This window comes from Syzygium oleosum, unplaced genomic scaffold (genome assembly GCF_021117445.2).
Source record: "Syzygium oleosum isolate NSW1041296 unplaced genomic scaffold, Sole_v2.1 Sole_v2.17, whole genome shotgun sequence".
Classification (NCBI taxonomy): domain Eukaryota; kingdom Viridiplantae; phylum Streptophyta; class Magnoliopsida; order Myrtales; family Myrtaceae; genus Syzygium; species Syzygium oleosum.
In genome coordinates, this window is record NW_026607501.1 from 8,532,888 (window position 1) to 8,554,176 (window position 21,289).

Consider the following 21,289-nt stretch of genomic DNA (forward strand, 5'->3'; position numbering starts at 1 on the left):
TGACTTTTTGTGATCCGATAGGGAAGATGGGAAGCTTTTGGTAACTTTGGAGGATGAGGAGAGGACCCCTCCAACTTTCCATAGAGAAAGATGCCCCAAAAGAGTGAAGTGATAAAAGAAGAGGTCCGTGCACATTGCACATGAGGGTTGGGCATGATGATTCATTCAACTGAGCTAGCAATATGTGGCCGAAACAATGCTCACCAGTCTACTTCCTCTTTCCCACGGCACCCCACTTTTGGATTTTCTTTTGGCCAGAAGAAGATTCATCGTTTTCAGCGCGCCCACTGTCTTGTGTATCATACTGGTCGAATTTGATGAAGTTCATGATATGTCTTGTTAGATTCATAATGTGTTCCTTGGGGTCATCTATTAGATTTATCCTTAGCTCTGTCGTGTACGTGTTTGATTTACGAAAATAGTTCATAGAACTTTAGTGGAATGTTTGAGATGTTTACCGCTTGTTGGAATAATGGGGGATTTGATAGCTTGTCGTATTGATTTGTCAATCAATTCTTGTAGCTAGGAGAATCCCAATTCTACGATAGGATTGGACAAGACTGTCCACATTTAATTCCCTAAAGAGGCGCCTCGGCCTCCTTCTGCACATTGTTGATGCAAGATAGAGTAGCTTGTCCTCAACCTAAGCACACACTCAGGCCTAAAAAATAGGGGAGAGAGAGAATCTGCGTTTCTTGAAATTCTGATGGGGGCATTTTCTTTCCTCCTCTTTTTGGTGGTGTCATAGCATAACAATCTGATTCGACTAGAGCGGGGAGTGATCGCCGAGGGCCAAAGGGCTCAAATAAAGAGCGGCTCTTGATAGGCTTCGAAGATGGTGAACGTGGCAGGAATGAACCGGATTACACATCGAAATGAAAGAGAGCGTGTTGGGATATGTATGTGAAAGCTAGAAATAACTCACATAGGCATCTGTTGACACAACGGCAAGTTTTACTTTATAACTCCCAAGTTAAGCATGCTTAGGTTAAAACACTACCTGGATGGATAATATTTTAGAAAAGTGCTTGTCAGTACGCTAAAGGGGGCAATACCCTAAATGAGTTAATCCACGGATATCGCTAGTAGAGTATGGCAATGCCCATGCCTGGTTGTGTAAGATGGAGTGAGAGGTGCTGGGAAAAAGGTGCATAAAGTCGTGCGATGAGAATCCAAGCTGCTACAATACACATTGCAAGCGCAAGTGCTTGTAAGAATCTGCTGTCGGGGCTCATTTTTGTATATTATCTGGAGTTAGGGACAACCTGTCTCGTCAGGGCAAGTGGCAAACCCGAATTGAAAGAGAGGCCCTTTTTGCTTAGATAAGGACATTGGTTGATGCCAGGCAGGGAGGATGGGACCGAGTGCCCGTCAGAAGTAACTGAGCACGTGGACCAGTGATGAAACTCACAACCCACTCTCCAATCCAAGGGGCTGCTGATGCAACTTGATGTCGACGTACAATCGAATATAATGCTCCTCTGTTAGAGATTCATCCAGCAAAACTTATGTCTGACGATTCTTTCGAGTGGTTAAACTTTACTAAACATTACTCCCAACGAGTCGATAGACCATGTGATAGGACCACCAACTTCTAGTTGAAAGCTTCAACGCCCTGTGTCAGGCTCGAAATTCGAAGAAAAATGGCTTGTTTCGCTACGGTGTCAGACATATTCGGCCAAAACAAGAAAGCAAATCTTTACATGTTTTCTTTACTGAACCCAGTTATATATGCTCTTTTCACTTCCTTATATATTACGAGCCAACTGCAGCTGTCTTTCTGGTGACACTCCAGAGTTTTAAGAAGGATTTTTCTCTTTGACGTTGTCCACCCTTTTTCGGGAATCAATTCGCGCATTGCTCGCTGGTTCGCTGCTCCGGTTAGATGTCTTCGTCTGTGCGTTGTGCATCGTTTTCGTCGTCATTATGAGCGAGCGAGCCATGACCGGTGCCCCTTTTCCCGTTGCACGAGACAGACAGATCATATCAGTCCAACGTGGTAGCTGTTGAATGCATTAACTCCACCGTATCCCCACCACGGAGCAACAGAGTGAGAGTTCCAGGATTTTATGACTTTCCCTACTTCTTGCTTCTTGTTTCTTCCTTTCTAGAAATATTCTGCGCATTTTCCCTGAAATGAACCCGCCAAGTTCATGCTGGTCCGTGTTTTGCGCCGATGGGTAAGCACCAAACACTACTCGTCGCTTTGGTGGCTTATGTTTTGGTATGTTAAGCTGCTTTAGCTTTGGAATCTTGTTCAGCGAAGTGGGTTGTGGACATAACTTCCCTTAGAAAGGAAGAGATCTTTCATGGGGTCTCGTAACTACTTGTCCTCGTTCTGCTTCGCTGTCGCGTGGAGTTCGCTCATTGTACACACCCACCAACTCCAGTCGTCGCAGACCCAAGTGCTGCTTCAGCTTAGAAAGCAGTTGGAGTATCCACCGCAACTGGAGATTTGGAACGTTCATGGAGTGGATTTTTGCTCGCTCCCTACATCCGCAACTGTCAACCTCACGTGTGAGAACAACTTCATTACCGAGCTCAAGTTAGCCGGCGATAAGGTGCTTAAAGGTGGTTACTTCGAAGGGTTTGCAGTACCGTATAAGACATTGTCGCAGAACTTCTCCATGGATTCTTTTGTGAGCACTTTGGCGAGGTTGACCAGCCTCAAAGTTCTTCATTTGGTGTCTTTGGGCATGTGGGGTCATCTTCCTGACAAGATTCATCGTTTGTCTTCACTTGAACATCTGGATTTAAGCTCCAATTTCCTCTACGGTTCGGTTCCTCCAAGGATTTCGGCTATGGTGAGGCTTCAAACTCTGGTGCTGGATGATAATTTCTTTAACGGCACTGCGCCCAATTGGTTTGATGCATTGAAAAATTTGACAGTTTTGAGCTTGAGGAACAACCGGCTGACAGGTGAATTCCCATCTTCAGTCAAGAGTGTAAACGCTCTGAGTGAAGTTATTCTGTCAGGGAACGAAATAGATGGGAAATTGCCAGACCTTAGCGGATTGAGAAACCTACACGTTCTGAATTTAAGTGGAAACAAGCTTAGTTCTAGCTTGCCTGCATTGCCGAAAGGACTGGTCATGGCCTTCCTCAATAATAACTCCTTTTCTGGCCAAGTGCCAGAGGAATATAGCCAACTGAATCACCTTCAATACCTTGATGTTTCTTTCAACAGTTTAAGAGGAGTGCCTCCAGGTGCACTCTTCTCTCTGCCGAACATCAGTTATCTGAGTTTCGCATCGAATATGTTGAGTGGGTGGCTTCCACACGATGTGGACTGCAGTAGTAAACTGGGATTTGTCGATTTATCCAACAATAGATTGAGAGGCAGTTTGCCTACTTGTCTATGCTCCAAATCAGGTGATCTAATTGTTCATTCTGGTGGGAATTGCTTATCTGCTGACTCACAGCATCAGCATGTGGAATCTTATTGCTTGGAAATTCGTGAGGCGAAACAATCTGGCTCTGGAGGGAAAAATATGGGAGTAATGGTGGGTGTGATCGGAGGAGGTGTGCTAGCTTTGGTGCTTCTGGCTTCTGGCTTTCTCATTCTATTAACAAGATACTGTTCTCGAGGAATGTCAGAGCAACATTTGCTACACAAACAAGGTCTGGATGACTCAGAAGCTAGATTCTCGTCTGAGATCTTGACGAGCGCAAGTAAGTTGTTCACTGTTCAACTGAGAGAGTAATGATGTGCTTATGTGATCGTTTTCTTGCAAATATCACGGAAGATATAGCCTTGTTTGGAAGTGGGATCACCACAGATATAAAAATATGAATATGCAAAGCTCTAACTGCCTCTTTTTGCTCTGCCGCTTAGGCTACATATCTGAAGCCTCAAAGATCAATGCACAAAGTCTTCCACCATGTCGGTCATTCTCTTTTGAGGAGCTGAAAGTAGCTACAAACAACTTCGATGAAACTTCTCTTTTGGGCGAAGGTTCTTATGGGAAGGTAAATTCCTTAATGTTTATCCTCCTGCCTCTCAATAATGTGGAGATAGGTCAGAATCTCTTGATTGTACTTTGACTGGGTACTTTATATAGTCATAACATAGAATTCCTACATATTTCTAGCTTTACAGAGGACGACTAGATAACGGGATGCAAGTTGCTATAAGGTGTTTACCTTCAAGAAAATATTCAATCCGCAATCTAAGGCTTAGATTGGATTTGCTAGCAAAGCTTCGGCATCCACATTTGGTCTGCCTACTGGGCCACTGTATTGATGGAGGTGTAAGAGATGATCCAAGGATTAACAAAGTCTTTCTTATGTATGAATACGTGCCCGATGGCAATTTCCAGGCTCTTCTCTCTGGTAAGCATAGAATGTTGGTGTGAGATTGTTTGGTTTTGTGCTTTCTTATTTTAAGAGTTAAGAGTAATCACTATTTACTTTTGTTGGAACCGCGTCCTGCCCCTAAATTGCTTGCAAGCTGAATACCTTTTGATACAGTGTTACTATTTCTATTAGTAAGTTTCTTCACATTTCCTCAGTTTTACTATTCATTTCTTGAATGTCAGAGGCAATAGACCTTTGGGTGAAGATTGACAAATGTGGTTTGAACGAACGTAACTTACTTAGGAGCAGAAACTTATGAAAAGAAAGAGCAATAACCTTTCAACTAGAGGCAGTGTAAAGATGCGGCAGCACTCTATTCTGATTATTTATGGAAAATGAATAGTAATTGATTTATAATAGGGATAATACCACCAAAAACCCCAAACCGGTATACTTGTGCCACGGATCAGTTTGGGATCTTTTGTGATACAAAAATTAGTTTTGGAGTAAATGTGGCACGGGTGTACCGGTTTGGAATTTTTGGTGGCATTAGCCCTTTATAATATGAAAATTCAACACGTCCTTCTGTTAGGAATGTACTGAGAAGGTATCTTAAGGAAATAAGCTATCAAGAAATAGAATCTGAAGTCTTCACTATGTGATTGTAATGACAATTGAAAGCCTTCAACTGAGGTTAGGTGTTGATTCTCCTCTAGTGTGAGATATATGGGGTTGATTATCTATCGACGCCATGAGTCATGGATAATATGATGAAGAGCATTCTGTATCAGCTACCTGATGACCAGCCATAAACGAATTTTCACCGTATTAAAATAATCAGCAAGGGCAATCAAATTGGTTTAATACTTGCAGGGAACAATCCTGCGAAGGTTCTTAGCTGGTCGAAGAGGTTGTCAGTGTTGATTGGCGTGGCCAGAGCCGTGCACTTTCTGCATACTGGAATAATTCCTGGTTTCTTCAACAACAGATTGAATACGAATAATGTTTTGCTCAATGAGCATGGAATGGGGAAGTTGAGTGACTACGGGCTATCTGTAATCTCAGGAGAAATTGACAAGGATGGGGTGAGGTTCATTAATATCTTTGTTAATTGAAAGGAATAATTTTTGGCGGAACTGATTGTGACTTATATAGTTACCACTTGGCAGGCGGAAGGAGAAGACCCTAGATCGAGGTAAAAATCTCTCTTCATGGCAGTATGGTACACTCTTTCCTTTTATAACATCTTGTTGAGGTCATGGATATCAGTCAGAAAAGTGGACAACATGCATGCTCTATGCAGAAGTTGTGTTCGTGCAGGAGAAGGAGATCATCTATGTAGACAAAGAATTCCATTAGATAAAGCTTGCTTCTATCTTGCTCCATCATTTTTCCTACTGGAAATTGTTTTTGCTTTGATCATTTTGTGTCTTTAACAGCAGATAATTCCTATTTCAGGCAAAGGAGAATTTTTGAGGATGATGCCTACAGCTTTGGATTCATAATACTGGAGTCTTTCATTGGACCTTCAATAGCGAGTAGAAGAGAGAAGTTTCTACTAAATGAAATGGTATGTTCTGAAGATCTTGTTTAAAACATTTCATAGTTGTTCTTCCTAAGACAACCCGACGATGTAAAAGGTAGAAATCCTTGAAAAAAGAAAGCAGCTGATGAGACCTACCTGTGCCCCTTGTCCAGAAAAAAAGAAAAGAAAATTCTTCTACTCATCAGTAGCTATTAAACAACTCTTACCAGCGTAACAAGGGGTGCAGGCACTGTTCTTCACTTGACTATCTTGTACCGAATCTGGAAACCGGAGGGTATGTACTATATAGTCGAGAGTTCGGATGCTTCATGATTCTGGCGGCTGTTTAGGGAAAGAAAAGACCAGGCCAAACCTGCTGTTTTGCTTCGGAGTTTACAATTGACTGGATTGACCTTTTTCTTCTGTTGCTCTTTACAGGCATTATTGAACAGCCAGGATGGCTGGCAGCGGATAGTGGATCCATTTATTCTAACCACTAGCTCACGAGAATCATTATCAACCGTCATCTCCATAGCGAAAAAGTGCATGTCTTTTGATGGGAGCCGTCCGTCGTTCGAAGACATCCTTTGGAATTTACAGTATGCAGCTCAAGCCCAGGCTACAGCAGATGGTGTGCAGAAACAGGGAACTGTATAAAACCAGCGAGTTTCTCTCATCGATGCACGAAGACAATGCCATTGGTCCTTGCTTCTACCTCTCTTTGTGTGTAGCATATACGGCACATTAATCAGGCATGGGGAGGCACGACGCTCGAGTTTACATCAACCGTGGTAGCCCTTGTATCCATTACATAATCCGTATTGGTTATTCCCAGCAAGCTGCGACAGATAATGGCTTGCACATTTCTTGCGGATGCATTATCTGCAAAAATCTTCATGTAATAATGATGGAATTGAAACTATGCTCTGTTTGCTGTAGAGAAGAAGGATCTGAGATGGAAATGCACGAAATGACAAAACCAAAGTGAACCGTCTCCCCCGTTTCTTTGTACCCTCTTTACCACGACGTTCGCAATGCGCGGCTTGATTGGTCCAACCGGAGCTCTACGTGAGGCTGGAAACTATCTTATCTGTGAGGTTGAGGCTATACTGATGTAATGCATGCACTCGATTCCTAGACTATGCCTGTTTTGTACCAGTAGTACTTAACGAACTAACAAGGCCTTATGGTCACAAAAGGTGCTCGAATGCATCTGTACCTCATTTTTTAGGATTGATTCAATTTGAAGTTCACCTTCTCATCTTGATCCATCCGCACTCGGTCTTGTTGGCATGCGCTTAAACTGCAAGGCCACGGGAATTGTTCGAGCCGTGGAAAATAAATGAAAACTAGCCAAGAAAAGTTCAAACACTAGAGTTGCTTGGGTAAGTTGATTTCTTGGGAGACAAGATACTTTCCAACTCTTAACCCGATAATTTACTAATGTAAATTTCTTTTGTTGGGTACCTTGCCAAGGGCGAGTCTTACTTATGAATAAGATCATATCATAATGCGTCTTTCATCTGATTTGGGACTCTTGTGTGTCACATCAACAATTGTATAATGTGGAGCAAAATTTTGTTACACAATATAATAATAAACGCAGGCCGTATTTTTAAACAATTTAGTAATAAGTACCATCAACGATTGAAAATATATAAATACAAACTCCATCCGTCCAAACAAGACTAGAAGAAAAATTAAGCATTTAATGTCTAAAATATATAGATATAAACTAAAATTCGACGACAATGAATACCTCTTGCTTTCTTGCAATAAAAAAAAATAGAGACTCTCGAACCTTTCTCTAGATTGATCAATTACGAAATCCTACAATAATTGGAAATTCAAAGTATACAAGATATTTAAATTCCTATATTTTGAGTTATTAAGTTATTTTTTTTATTTGGGAACAATATCCACCTAATCTTTTTCTTTAGCCGGAGAATAATATCTACTATTTTAAAAGTTGCAACCAAGTACTTCATACATTTCTTTCTGTTTCGATATTATCACTTTGATTTGTTCCTCCTTTGTATGAGACAAGAAAATCTTTCTCTTCTTTTGGCTTTTTTATATAATAAAAATATGAAACCTGCTGAGCGGTTTCCCTTTTCCATCTTCAAAATTTGTGGCTGAATTTTGATCGCTTTCTAATCTATGCAAGCATTTTCCTAATTGATTACTAAGAAATTAAGAATATTCATGTGGGCGGTTACTTCATCATCGAGATTCGACTGGTAATAAGTGTTCAAAATGATCCACGAGACATCGTTTTGGTCGTCCAATTCAAATATCATTTTGTTGCAATCTATTTTGGATTCGGTCTTAAATTATACGAAGACCTACAACTTGCCGGAGTTGAGAAAAGCAGAATGAAAACCTGAAGCGGCGCAAATTGGAGTCCTGCACAGCACATGAGTTGGATTGTCATATCAGATGTCAGTGCGAATAAATTGACAAGAATAAAGAGATCTCAATGATCACATTGCGTAAATTTAAGTGAAAATGACTTGAATATTCCTTTAAGTTTGATCAATTGTGTAATATGGTCCATGAATTTTAATCCAATATGCAATATCGTCAACGAACTTGTAATTTGTTCAATCTGGTCCTTCAACTTTTGGTAGATGTTCAAACTAGTCCCTGAACTATATGAAAATGTTCAATGTTGTTCCCGGACTGAAATTGATGGAATGATAACACTTGATATTTTCATATAATCTGGGGAATAGTTCGAACATTTAACAAAAGTTGAATGATCATATTGAACAAATTAAAAGTCGAGGGACGACACTGCACATTGAGCTAAAGTTCAGAGTCCATATTGAACAAATTAAAAGTTCAGGAATCACATTTCCGGGCCATTTGTTTCGTTCATCCTGAAATTAAAGTTTGCGGGGTCAAATTGAAATCGGCGGAGAGGCCGTCGTTGCACGCGAGGAAGCAGGCGGCACGTGAGAGCGCACGGAGACGATAAGAGAGAGGGGGAGGGAGAGGAGAGGTATCCTCTCCCATGTGATGTGAGGGTGCGATTCGCTTCATTTCCCGCTCCGCTGCGCTCCAACGCATTCCCCTCTCTCTCTCAAATCTTGTCATCCTTAAACCCTTCTCCTCCTCCTCCTCCTCCGCTGTCTTGGAGCAGATGGGCATGTCGCGTTTCGACGCATGAAGCTCGGGGTGCTGCCGTCTCCGCTTCTGTGCGCGCGGCCTCGCACGCGGCGGCGGGCTTATCGCCACAGGATGGCCGCTTTCGGCGCTCTCTCCCTCTGCCCCTACGTGCCCACTTGCCCCAAGAACAAGAACCCGCGCAAGATCTCCGTTTCTTGCTCCGTGGCTGGTGAGTGCCTCTTCGCAGGGTTCTTGGCTGTTGCGCAGTAGCAGAGTCGAAAGTTATTCAAGGTGGAAGTCTTCAGATGTAATGGGTCTTGATAGCTTTGTACCGTCGGGTTTCTGTGGATTTTTTTTAGCTTCTTGATGGTATTGACTTGGTCAGCTACTGGCGAGCCAGTAATTAGGCACTCAGGACAAAAGTTTCTATCGTTTTAGTAGCTCTGGACTGTGATGATTTCTTTTTCCATAAGCTTCTGTAAAGTAAAATTTGGTGTAGTTCTGGTAAGACTCAGATTTGGCGGATAAACCCTCTTGCCAGAAATTGATTGTTTGCATTAAAAAACACGGTACGGAGTACGGTCTTTCCAGATCTTATGTTGGTGGATTTTAGTCAGCCTCATATGTTCTTGGAGAGATACTCGAGTTCCTCTCACCTTAATAGCATGTGTCGGACATCACCATTCAAAATCGCGTCTTGAGCTCTTCGACAGCCGGTTTTTCGTGTTTTCGCATACTTGTTTCTGCACTGCTAAATGTGGACTGAGCTCCATTACATCTCGAGTTGCTTATTCTGCTCAGGGCGCATGGTGTGCATGAAAATCATACGCATGGTTTTATCTCTTTTAGGTACGCATGGGTCTAAAATTCCACGCAAGAAGTCTGGAAGAATGGAAGGAGCCGGAAAAAGTATGGAAGATTCTGTTAAGCGCAAGATGGAACAATTTTATGAAGGTTCTAATGGCCCACCACTGCGTGTTCTTCCGATTGGTGGGTTGGGTGAAATTGGGATGAATTGTATGCTTGTTGGGAACTTTGATCGCTATATCTTGATTGATGCCGGTGTCATGTTTCCAGAGTAAGTTGCCTTGTCAAAAAAGAGGTTTCCGAAGTAAGATATGCACCATTATATGTTGAAGTTTAAGCTCCTGCAGAGGAGTCTCTTGATGACACTTCTTTTCTTGTTTCAGCTACGATGAACTTGGAGTGCAAAAAATCATCCCTGACACCACATTTATTAGGAGATGGAGCCACAAAATTGAAGCAGTGGTTATAACTCACGGACATGAAGATCACATTGGTGCGTTGCCTTGGGTAATTTTTCTTCCTTCATCTCGGAGTTGCCTTCTTAGACTTATTATGTTCTAAACACTTTCCGGGGGACTTTGGTAAATGCAAAAATTTGTGTCTCGAATATGCAAGTGGGAAGAATAGGATTATGTAGGATAGCCCCAGGCCCCCAGCATATGAACTCTCTGTTGATATTCTCTGATAGCTTATGCAGAGGAGAGGCTGAAGTAGGCTCTCCAACTATTTCTATTTCGCTATTCTTTTTGTTGATGGCTTGGTGGTAACTGCTTTATCCGACCAACAGTAAAGCAGTTGGGAAACTTCAAAGATTTAGCTCTTTTTCTGTATTCAGTAGATGCCTTTTCTCATTACTTTTTATCCGCTTTCCTTGTCTCCACCTTATTATAGGCTTGGAGCATGGTTAATCTAATAGTATTTATTTTATGCTATGTTGCTAAAAGTTTATTTCATTTCTTTGCAGGTGATCCCAGCGCTGGACTCTCGTACACCAATATTTGCTTCATCCTTTACTATGGAGGTACTCCTTGAGCAATTTCCTGCTATAGTTTTTAGAGTTTAACTCGTGAAAGAAAATCCCAATCTGCCACAGAGTTACTAACTCTCAACCAATCGTGGTTTTTCTCTAGATGCTAACTATAACTCACTGGTATATGCAAGTTAGACTAAAGAACTAATAGTGCTGTTGTTGTAAGTTATGGTTGTATGCAGTTTATATTTTTCTCATTATATTAACCCTGGCTGGAGCTTCTTGGATTTCCTTGCTTTTGTTCAATGAAATCCCTCGAAAAAAAGTCAATTATACAGTTTGTTAATTAAATAAGTCTCTTGAATTACATAGTCAATTTTTTCCTTACCTTCTGTAAAGATCTCGTCTAATCCTTTTCTGATGGTTATACAGCTTATAAAGAAGCGTTTGAAGGAGAATGGGATTTTTGTTCCATCGAGGTTGAAGGTATTTAGAACAAAGAAGAAATTCACGGCAGGGCCTTTTGAGATAGAGCCCATAACGGTTACCCATTCTATCCCTGATTGTTGTGGCTTAGTACTTCGCTGTGCAGATGGTACAATTTTCCATACTGGAGACTGGAAAGTAAGAATTCGTTCTTCTTTTTGTTCTTTCCTGCTGCATTTCTTTTTTATAAGCTTAAGCTAGATGAAAGCTTTTATGTTCAACAGATAGACGAATCACCATTGGATGGGAACGTTTTTGACCGTGAATCTCTGGAGCAGCTCGCAAAGGAAGGAGTCACACTGGTAGGCTTCCTCATGTCTCGTCATTTCGTTTGTCATGGAATGTTTGGCAACACATATTTTTGGTGGAGAAAGTTTTCAGTTAAACACAAACTTTGTGATTGGCTCCCTTCAAAGTTCTCTTTCATTCTTCGGTTGTGCCATACCAATGAATATGAATAGTGTGGGAGTGAATCGTTGCATATTTAAATTGCATGGATATCGATGAATGCTGTTGCTATGAGAGCACAGTTAATCTTGGTTAACATACCTCAGACTCAACTGCCAACCCATATGCTAATGATCTCGCATTTGGCGTTCCGATCTTGTCTAGGCTTGCTATATACTTGTTTAGTTTAGTCGGATTGAGTGTTCATTCTCTCTTTTCAAATATCCTTTATGGACAGAAGCTCAAGAAAGGACATTTCGTTAGTTTGTTCAGTCCTTTCTCTTTCAGATGATGAGCGACTCTACAAATGTGCTCGCACCTGGGAGGACAACAAGTGAGACTTCTGTGGCAGATGCATTATTGAGACATATTTCTTCTGCTAAAGGGAGGGTTATTACTACTCAGTTTGCCTCAAACATACACAGGCTTGGAAGTGTGAAAGCCGCTGCAGATTTAACGGGTAGAAAGATGGTATGATTTTCCCAGTTACTATATTGACGTGCATTGTACTTTAACTTCCTAACCGTGGATCTTACATATAGCATGTGATCACGTTAGGTCCTTGTTGGCATGTCGCTGAGGACATATCTGGAAGCAGCTTGGAAGGATGGGAAGGCATCAATTGATCCATCAACACTGGTAAAGCTCTCAGATCCTTTTTCCATCCTCTTGCCAATTTCTTTTGAGTTGGAATCTCGGTTTTTTCAGTTTTTTTCCCAGGTAACTCTTATAATGGGCTATGACGGTTAGTCTGAATCTATCAATCTAGCCTCTAAGCATTACAGGGAAATAAGAATACATGTACATGATATCCTTTCCATGAAATAATCACGAAACTTTTCATTGTTTATTATAAATTGAAATAATTTTTTTTCCTTTTGGTAGACTATGTTTTGTGTTGTCATTAATGATACTTAAGTAGCTCTTGTTCAGGTTCGTTAGCTTTGAAAATTCATGATTGATTTTGGTTGGTGTGAACTTCATAAAGTGAGTTGTTGGCACGTTATTTCCATAGTGTGGAATTTCACTGGTCACTGCCAACTAAACCAAAAGCTTAAGCTGGTAGATGAAATGTTAAATGGTGAAAAGCTATATCAAGCGTTGTATTTGTCATCTTAATTACTCCTGTGAACTTTCCTGTCAATTTATACCTTCTTTTGGCACAGATTAAAGTGGAAGATATTGATGCATATGCTCCAAAGGATCTACTAATTGTCACAACAGGCTCCCAAGTAAGGAACTTTGTAGGATTTTACTTGCTATAATTTTAAGTAACTAGAATGTAGAAATTACATGTTGGTATCCATATTGCTATGTCAGGCAGAACCACGAGCTGCCCTGAACCTTGCTTCTTATGGAAGCAGTCACTCCCTCAAATTGAATAAGGAAGACATAATATTATACTCTGCTAAGGTAATGAACTTTGCATTGTCCTCTTTTTTTTTGCATGATACAATCTCATTATTCATGAATCCTTGCTAAATATGCGGGGATCTCTTGAAGTAAGATAAATGAAGATTCCACTTTAGTCACCGATTGGTGATCTAAGATACCAAACAACCTTATGCCTCTATTAGCGGACAAACTTTTCATAATCAATATTAGCTCATAAATACATTGTTGTTAAAACCTTCTGTTGGCCTTCTCTTGGATCAGTTGCATGAATCACAATGCATATTTTTGCCAAATTTTTGCCAAAATCGTAATCGGGTCTTGGAGGTGATATTCTGAATTACATATGAAATAAATTGCTTAATGCTTGGTGGGTAAATACTCCATGATGAGTTGAATTGCTTTTTCCTAGGATCAGTCAATGAAGTTTAACAGAAATGCTTGATTTGTCGTAATGATTGCTTTGTTTGTTAAATCTTTCACGCAAAAGAATATGTGCACCAATTTTTTCCAAATATTCTTTAAATAAAGAGGAAGAACCACATTTTGATCAGAATGTTTCTTCATTGGCTTGAACTTAATTTTCCTATTTTGTTGATAAGGATAATTTACTTTAATATTTTTGGTATGACAAGCCACCTTTTGGCTTTTCAGCTAGTTACTGTACTGTCTTTTACATTTAGAGTTCCTTGATTAGCGTCTTAAAGCATTAATACTTGTAGTAGTGTTACTATATCTTACCAAAATTTATATTCAAAATATTTCATTATCTGATATCTTCAGGTGATTCCTGGTAACGAGTCGCGAGTGATGAAAATGATGAACCGCTTAGCAGATATTGGGTCAACTGTAGTAATGGGTAGGAATGTGGGGCTGCACACATCTGGTCATGGATATCGGGAAGAATTGGTAAAGATTTTTCTTGTTTCTCATGAGATCCATGTTTCTTTGAGTTTCTTCTTCATCTTATCGGTTAAACTATTTCAAAGTTATAATTACCGACCATATGTTGCCTAACCAGTTTTTATTATTTGTTCTAATTTTTCATTTGTTTATGCGACAAACTTTTATATTTTTCATGTTGGCATCTCTTTCATGATTTTTGTTGTACTATGGATACTGATGTTGAAGGTATGTAACTTGATGTTTGAAGGATGAAGTGCTGAAGATTGTGAAGCCCCAACATTTTGTTCCCATACATGGAGAACTCTTGTTTTTGAAGGAACATGAATTGCTTGGCAAATCAACGGGTATACGGCACACAACTGTAAGTCCCAAGATGATTGGTTGTGGTATAGTAGGTTGTGCCATTGTAAATTTCTGCTATATTGGGGGTTTTTTCTCTTAATTAAATCCTTTTTTATGTATAAAAAAATGGTTCAGACACCTATTTCTGCTAAATGTTGGTCTGATGGTTCTTGATGCTCTTTCTTGTCCTAGCTGGTTGCTTTAGAATAATAACTTGTGCCACACAAGTAAGTTGAGTTCTGAATGTAAACTGTTGCCTTTTTTTGCTTGAATTTATCTCATATGTGGGATAGATGGTTGGACACTATCGTTGATGCTCTGGTGATTAGGATAGATAGAGAGGCTGCAACTGAACAAATGCATTTTGTTTCTAACCTTTATCACTGCCTTTGTGTCTACCATGGAATTCGCTTTTACTATTGCCAGGAAACTATCATATTATATCACTTTCCTTGATTTCACATTATGTCCAATTGATTTAATTTGGTCCTAGAAGAAATAGATAGGTCCGTCTTGTCTATCATTTAGTTAGTGATAAGATAATGTGATCATGCAGGGGGCTGTTTTCTGGCTCCCTTTTCCTCCATTCTATCAGGTAGTTCAGGACTTAGAAGTCATAAACTGTCTACTTGGTTCACATCATCTGTACCGAGTATATTAATTATTCCTGGCATTTTTTTACTGCAGCAGCATGAATAAGCGAGTCTGGATCTCATGTCAGAGTCAGTTGTTTTTCATCTTGGCTGCTACTTAGTGAAAATTACTCCCGCTACTTAGTGAAAATAATTCTTGATGTTTTCCTTTGTTTTTTGCTTTTCCTTTCCTTATTTCTTTCCTTGTACATTTCTGATGTGCTTGAATTTCATATTTTAGTAAAATCATTTTTCAACTATAAAAAAAAGTCGACTGTTCGCTTGAGACAGAGTCAGAGGTGCATGGGAGCATGTGTGTCTTGTCAATCTTGTAGGAAATTTAACTCCATTGCGTTGAGAGTGCTTGGCAAGATATCACTTCATACATGCTAAAGAGAATGATAGTGTGCCCCCACTGGGAATGGTTTATCCCCTGCCTTTACTTCCATGTGTCGGTTTGAGATTAATTCGTAGGTCATGTTATCCTTTTGTATGACTATGACTTCTTTTGGAAGTACTTCATTAGATTTTCTCTATATTTGGATTATTATGTGGTGTTAAAATACTCTGACTGTTATCAGGTCATAAAAAATGGAGAGATGCTGGGGGTTTCTCATTTGAGGAACAGAAGAGTCCTGTCTAATGGTTTTATCTCCCTTGGGAAGGAGAATTTACAGGTTGGTGTCTCTAAAATGCTTGAATGTCTGAAAGAAATCAATAGAGTTCATCTAATTAATCTGTGGTCTATATTTTAGTTGATGTACAGTGATGGTGATAAAGCATTTGGTACATCAACTGAGCTTTGCGTAGACGAGAGACTAAGGATTGCTTCTGATGGCATTGTTGTGGTCAGGTAGGCTGGCAAGTACTTTTTTAATGTCAAGCAATTTTGTTCTTTTGATGCACTTGGTTCCTGATGGTCCTTTTCTTGCAGCATGGAAATTCTGAGGCCTCAGAATGTAGATGGTGTTGTGGAAGGCAGTTTAAAAGGAAAGATACGAATTACTACTCGTTGCTTGTGGCTTGACAAGGGGAAGCTATTGGATGCGCTTCATAAAGCTGCCCATGCTGCGCTTTCTAGCTGTCCTGTTAACTGTCCCCTGGCCCACATGGAAAGAACTGTATCTGAAGTTCTGAGGAAGATGGTACGAAAATACAGTAGTAAAAGGCCCGAAGTGATTGCCATTGCTGTAGAAAATCCAGATGCAGTCCTCTCTCAGGAGATTGATAATAGGTTATCTGGAAAGTCACATGTCACCTTTGGGATATCTGCACTTAAGAAAATGGTTGGCGGTAGTCCGAATAAAACAAAATCAAGCAAGAGGCAAGTGGAAGATGGCAATGGCGACTATTATTCAGAGAAATATTCAGAGCGGACTTCTCAAGGTTTGTCTCTCCGTCTTTTGTGCTATATGTCATGTATGTGACTATATAATCTATGGATCATTCTCTGTGGAAGCTTCTAGAAATCAGGTGAAATTAATAATCGACTTTGAAAAGAAAGATATTAATTCCCTCTGCTTAATTTTCCTTTTCTTTTTTTTGGGTTATTTTACTTCTGTTCATTTTATCTTGTTCATGACAGCTTTGAGAGTGATCTGGAGTAGAGATTGGCTAGTCGCTTGGAAGGTTGGAGCTGGGGGAAAGGTGGAGGGTTTCCAAACCCCTCACTAATAATTTGAAGTGGCAAATAAATAAAGTAAAGTAAACTGTCATAAAAATTGAACAACTATGAACAAATAGTAAAAGGAAAGTTGAAAAGTTTGCTAAAATATTGTCCTTACAAAAGGGTGTACTCATTTCCAAACTGAGTATATGCATGTTTATATGCTGAGCTAATTAAATTTTGCAATCTGTGCTTTGCATATCAACCTATTGTTATAATCAACAGCTGTATAGATTCTCGCTGTGGTGGATTGATACTTTTTTTTTTTGTGATCGTTTGCTTTAGATAAGTTTTATAGATTCTCTTTTTGGCATGGTGTATTTGCAATCATGCATCTGAATTTAATGCCATGGCGAACATGTATGTCCTATCTGTTAAAATTTGATTTTACTTCGAAACAATTCTTGATCCAGGTGAGGAAATTGACGACAAAATGTTTTTGCCTGAGGAAAACACTCCCACTACAAGTTCAGACTTATCAGAAACACAAACTGTGTCTTCCAGTTCTGATGACTCAGATGATTTTTGGAAATCGTGTCTTACTTCATCTCCTGTGGATAAATTGGCAAGAGATGTCAACGGTTCCTCCCAAATAGATGACGCTGAGTTGGAGTCCACAGAAGATGGAACTGAGAGTAACGGTGAGGACTCCTTGGAAATGTCGACTACTCAGGCAAAACCTTTCAAGCCTCTGAAAAGGAACAAATGGAAACCTGAGGAGATTAAGAAGTTGATTAAATCGCGTGGACAGTTGCACAGTAAATTTCAAGTTGTGAAGGGCAGAATGGCCCTCTGGAAGGAGATATCGACTAACTTATTAGGAGATGGGATTACCCGTAGTCCAGCACAGTGCAAATCTCTATGGGCCTCTTTAGTTCAGAAATACGAGGTTGGTTCTCTTTTGCATCTTGTCTTTCTGTGTAGTTAAAATTCTTGGCCAAAACATTCGAGTCGTTCTACAAATTGCTGCATTATTTGAACTTAAAAGTATTTCTGCACACACTTTAAGTTCCTATATGTTTGTTTCTTCTCCTTGTTTCTGGCAGTTTTTAATGCAAGGTTGTATCACCTTGGCTTTGGTTTTCCTTTGGATGATGCATTTGGTACTATCTATAGGTTATTGGTTTCAGGATCCTGTAAGTTGTGTCAAATTAAGCCTTTTAGCTGAAACACTTTCTGTCTGATATATTATCTACCCAATTCAAACGAGATTATGATTAGAAGAATGGTATTTTTATCGTCCATTTGAAAAATCAGCTCCTGTCTGACAAGGACAGATGGGCCCAGAACTGGAGAAAAGTGGATTGAACTGATTTGTGTTGGTTGCATGCTCATTGGAATTTGGTTGGGTTCACTAATCATGATTTGCACGGACTTGCTCCTTCATCTTTGTTTGATCTTATACCAAATTTATAACTGGGTTATTTTCTGCACTCTTGACATGAAATCTGTTGACGACTCTGCTTTCCAGTTCTTACGCTTGTGCAATGCTCTTTTTTCTCAAACAGGAAAGCAAAAGTGGGGATAGAAGCAGAAAAAGTTGGCCATACTTTGAGGAGATGGATGAAATTTTATCTGATGTCGAGGCAACAGCATCAAAATGATTGTTTCGTCGTTGCTTTTTTGAGATGAGAAACTACAAGCACCGAGAAAAGCCCCTCGGCGGTGAGATTTCTGTGCACAAGCTTGGGCAAAGAGATTACCGATGGAGATGACCTAAGCTATGATTTGGTGCACATATCATGATTTCATGCTCCTGCCATCAGGTGCAGGAGGTTTTGAGTAATTTTGTTGGGATCAGATAGAGGATATCCATGGTTTTGTTATCTATTATAGGGCTTCAATGAATTGGATGGTGATATATTTACAAGTGAATTCACTTGTTCAATCTCCATCTCTCCTTCTTTCTTCCCCTTTTCTTATGTAAAAGGGTGGTGTAGAAATCTTTACCTTATAAATGGTATCTGGGACTGGGATTCGTGAAAGCTTTGGGGAGCTTTGTGGAGAAAAGCATCTGATGATGAAAATGCATTCTTTAAGGTAATTGAAGACAATAATGGAAATCAAGTTACCCCGAGGTGTAAATACTAACAAGAAGCAAAGGCTGGCCTCAGTTCCTATCCCAACTGAGATTTTGTACATAATCGAATTTTTTGCTATTATGATTACTCCGTAACGATATATTTATGTAGATTTCCAAAGCACGACAGAAATTTTCAATTTTTGGACACGACAAAAGAAAAGAATAAACAACTTTTGGAATAGAGGGACGATTACAAAGGAATTGATTTTCATGGAATGTTCGATCCGAAAAAATACGCAATCCCATGCGTTTTTGTGGACCCCGCGACGAAGTTTCGCATAATCAAAAGTCGGAATAAACAAACAACAGTCCCACGCGCAAAACGACATACGGAAAGCCTTTTGTTGTTCTAGACGGTTGAAAAACTGAAGCCTTTGTTTTGCTGCTCGTTCAATATCGTCGTTACCTTTGTCAAACTTTGCCTCCTCCGCGCAGCAGTAATTCTCTCTCTCTCTCTCTCTCTCTCTCTGGATCTCTCTCGACTTGTTTTTAAGGGAAAACTCAGAGCAGCTTCTACGCTCTGTCCTGCGTACCATCTCTTGCATGCCTCACGCGGTACTCATACTACTTATATAAACTTCCTACTTTGGTCATGCAAAACCCATCTCTTCCTTCGTATCTCTCTTCTGCAATTTCTCTGTCTTCTTTAGCTACAGCCGAGTAAGGACTCTCGCTTTTCGGTGTGTACGTAATAACATGGTGAGACTGGCGGATCAATATGAGCGTGCGTTCCGGTGCTTTGATGAGGATGGAGACGGCAAGCTTTCGCCTTCGGAGCTGAGGCAGCACGTGCGCTTGATGGGTGGAGAGCTGCTCCTGAAAGAAGCGGAGGTTGCGGTCGAGTCGCTGGACTCGGATGGTGACGGCCTCTTGTGCTTGGAGGACTTCATCGGGTTCATGGAAGGTGGCGGCGAGGAAGAGAAGATGGGCGACTTGCGAGAGGCTTTCGGGATGTACGTGATGGACGGGTGCGGGTTCATCACGCCGAAGAGCCTCAAGACGATGCTCTCTAGGCTGGGGCAATCCAAGAGCGTGGATGAGTGCGAGGCCATGATAGGTCACTTCGATCTCGATGGAGATGGTTTGATCAGCTTCGATGAATTTAAGGTCATGATGATGTAGAGATTTCATTGTACATAAAATTGAATTATTGTTTGATTTCATATGGACCATTCCTTCTTACTGAGTTGTTCTTCTTGCTTCACTTGAATGAGTTTCCCCTGTACTTCAGTTCTCTCAACTTGCTGACTTCCCACCATCGGAACATCTAATTTGACAACTCGTAAAAAACTGTCATCAGGTTAAGGGAGTGGGTTCCCACCTTGGATTGTCTTGTTCGATAGCTAGTCAATTACCGGTGCAAAATATACCGTTGGACAGGATTTCGTTTTAAACTATCATTTGAAATTTAGGTAAAATTGAATTAAAAAGTCAATCCCAAAAGCTTATTGTCTAGCGATGTGGATATTTCAATACCTGCTCTCACGTGCAAATCAGATTAGGAGTGACATGTGAAATTTGACTAACGGGGGGTTGGACGCCGACGTGAAAGAGGTAGAACCTATTACCAAGTTGAGAATTATAATGAAAGAGGGAAAAGTGTTATGTTCTCTGCATTCCCAAATGAAAAGTATAAGAGTCCTATATAGAAAGAGAATGCAATGCGACTTAATTACAATTATAATTCTAAATATATCTCTAACCACCCCCTCAAATTCAATGTGACTTAAATGAAGTCAAATGGAGTTTGGAGAAAAGATCCAAAAAACGCCCAAGCGGAAGTATTTTGGTGAAGACATAAGCAGTTTGATCAGCATATATGATACAGTGGATACAAGTCGAACAGTGCTATGAATAACGTGGTATCAGATAAAATTATAGTCGATTTCAATATGCTTAATGTGTTTATGAAAACATTATTATGTGCTATGGGATATCAATTTAGTTGTCACACTACGATGGACTCCTATGTGTTCCAGCAGTCATTGCATCCATAATAACTAAGTTGTTGTATCAGCAACAGCTCGATGTTCTACTTCTGCACTCGAGAAGCTGAACATCGAGCGAGCAACAATGGTTTGTTTCTTACTTGGCGAAAAGAAACAATAGCCCATAGTGGAGAGACGATCTTGAGAGTTACAACCTAGTCAGCATCAAAACAAGCTGTCAACTCTCAGATAAAATAAGCAAAAAAGTGAAGGCCATGAAATAATGTACTCTTGACATGGCGATGAATTCGAAGGATTGCAACAAAATGAGTTGTGTGGGTCGCAATCATAGAACTAATAATATGAATGGGTAATGTCACGTTGTGTAGCAGTGAGATTTGTAAAACTGCTAACCTGTTGTTGATAGAGTGTATGATTCGAAGAAGAGTCACGTCTTTGGCATCAAATTTGGCATTAGTCTTAATAGAAGTTGTAGCAACCTTGTTCTTAGTAAGTCCTGCTCGAGAAAGAAGATTAGTGGTATATTTGGCTTGAGAAAGATAATAACTAGAAGAATCTAAAGTTCCCTCCAAGCTTGCAAAATAGCTGAGTTGCCTAAGATCTTTCATTTCAAATCATTGACTATTATATTGCTAGAGTTTTAAAATGCCAGTACGATCATCACCAGTAATAACCAA

General features: G+C 40.1%; 3 protein-coding genes across 7 annotated transcripts; all 3 read left to right on the forward strand.

Annotated features, from left to right (window-relative positions):
* The first annotated feature begins 1,518 nt into the window (after positions 1-1,518).
* Positions 1,519-6,805, forward strand: LOC115678910 (probable inactive leucine-rich repeat receptor-like protein kinase At3g03770). Of its 2 annotated transcripts, XM_056319381.1 has the most exons (8): positions 1,519-2,180; positions 2,262-3,672; positions 3,836-3,969; positions 4,092-4,332; positions 5,170-5,381; positions 5,466-5,491; positions 5,755-5,866; positions 6,260-6,805. In XM_056319381.1, the coding sequence occupies exons 2-8, from the start codon at positions 2,310-2,312 to the stop codon at positions 6,476-6,478; spliced, it is 2,307 nt and encodes a 768-aa protein (XP_056175356.1). In that variant the 5' UTR covers positions 1,519-2,180; positions 2,262-2,309; the 3' UTR covers positions 6,479-6,805. The 2 variants fall into 2 exon arrangements, with proteins under 2 accessions (XP_056175356.1, XP_030458267.2); XM_030602407.2 differs by having other exon boundaries at positions 1,520-3,672.
* Positions 6,806-8,907: 2,102 nt separating this feature from the next.
* LOC115678909 (ribonuclease J) lies at positions 8,908-18,781 on the forward strand. Of its 4 annotated transcripts, none has more exons than XM_030602404.2 (17): positions 8,908-9,161; positions 9,782-10,010; positions 10,123-10,246; positions 10,704-10,760; positions 11,142-11,333; positions 11,420-11,497; positions 11,931-12,113; positions 12,201-12,281; positions 12,809-12,874; positions 12,963-13,055; positions 13,818-13,943; positions 14,188-14,301; positions 15,496-15,591; positions 15,670-15,767; positions 15,849-16,300; positions 16,994-17,469; positions 18,089-18,781. In XM_030602404.2, exons 1-17 carry the CDS (start codon positions 8,990-8,992, stop codon positions 18,182-18,184), a joined length of 2,733 nt encoding a protein of 910 aa, XP_030458264.2. In that variant the 5' UTR covers positions 8,908-8,989; the 3' UTR covers positions 18,185-18,781. The 4 variants fall into 4 exon arrangements, with proteins under 4 accessions (XP_030458264.2, XP_056175156.1, XP_056175157.1 ...); XM_056319181.1 differs by having other exon boundaries at positions 9,111-9,223; XM_056319182.1 differs by lacking the exon at positions 8,908-9,161 and having other exon boundaries at positions 9,870-10,010; positions 10,123-10,232.
* Positions 18,782-19,076: 295 nt separating this feature from the next.
* LOC115678757 (putative calcium-binding protein CML19) lies at positions 19,077-19,845 on the forward strand. Its single transcript, XM_030602188.2, has one exon. The coding sequence runs from the start codon at positions 19,360-19,362 to the stop codon at positions 19,783-19,785; it is 426 nt and encodes a 141-aa protein (XP_030458048.1). The 5' UTR covers positions 19,077-19,359; the 3' UTR covers positions 19,786-19,845.
* The last annotated feature ends 1,444 nt before the right edge of the window (positions 19,846-21,289 follow it).

Bases quoted from the DNA above. Each gene is read 5' to 3' on its own strand.
- LOC115678757 (XM_030602188.2), top strand. From the start codon at position 19,360: ATGGTGAGACTGGCGGATCAATATGAGCGTGCGTTCCGGTGCTTTGAT.
- LOC115678910 (XM_056319381.1), top strand. From the start codon at position 2,310: ATGGGGTCTCGTAACTACTTGTCCTCGTTCTGCTTCGCTGTCGCGTGG. The intron at 3,673-3,835 runs GTAAGTTGTTCA...TCTGCCGCTTAG, and splicing joins TGAGATCTTGACGAGCGCAA to GCTACATATCTGAAGCCTCA. The intron at 5,382-5,465 runs GTGAGGTTCATT...ACCACTTGGCAG, and splicing joins GAGAAATTGACAAGGATGGG to GCGGAAGGAGAAGACCCTAG.
- LOC115678909 (XM_030602404.2), top strand. From the start codon at position 8,990: ATGAAGCTCGGGGTGCTGCCGTCTCCGCTTCTGTGCGCGCGGCCTCGC. The intron at 10,011-10,122 runs GTAAGTTGCCTT...TTCTTGTTTCAG, and splicing joins GCCGGTGTCATGTTTCCAGA to CTACGATGAACTTGGAGTGC. The intron at 14,302-15,495 runs GTAAGTCCCAAG...GACTGTTATCAG, and splicing joins CGGGTATACGGCACACAACT to GTCATAAAAAATGGAGAGAT.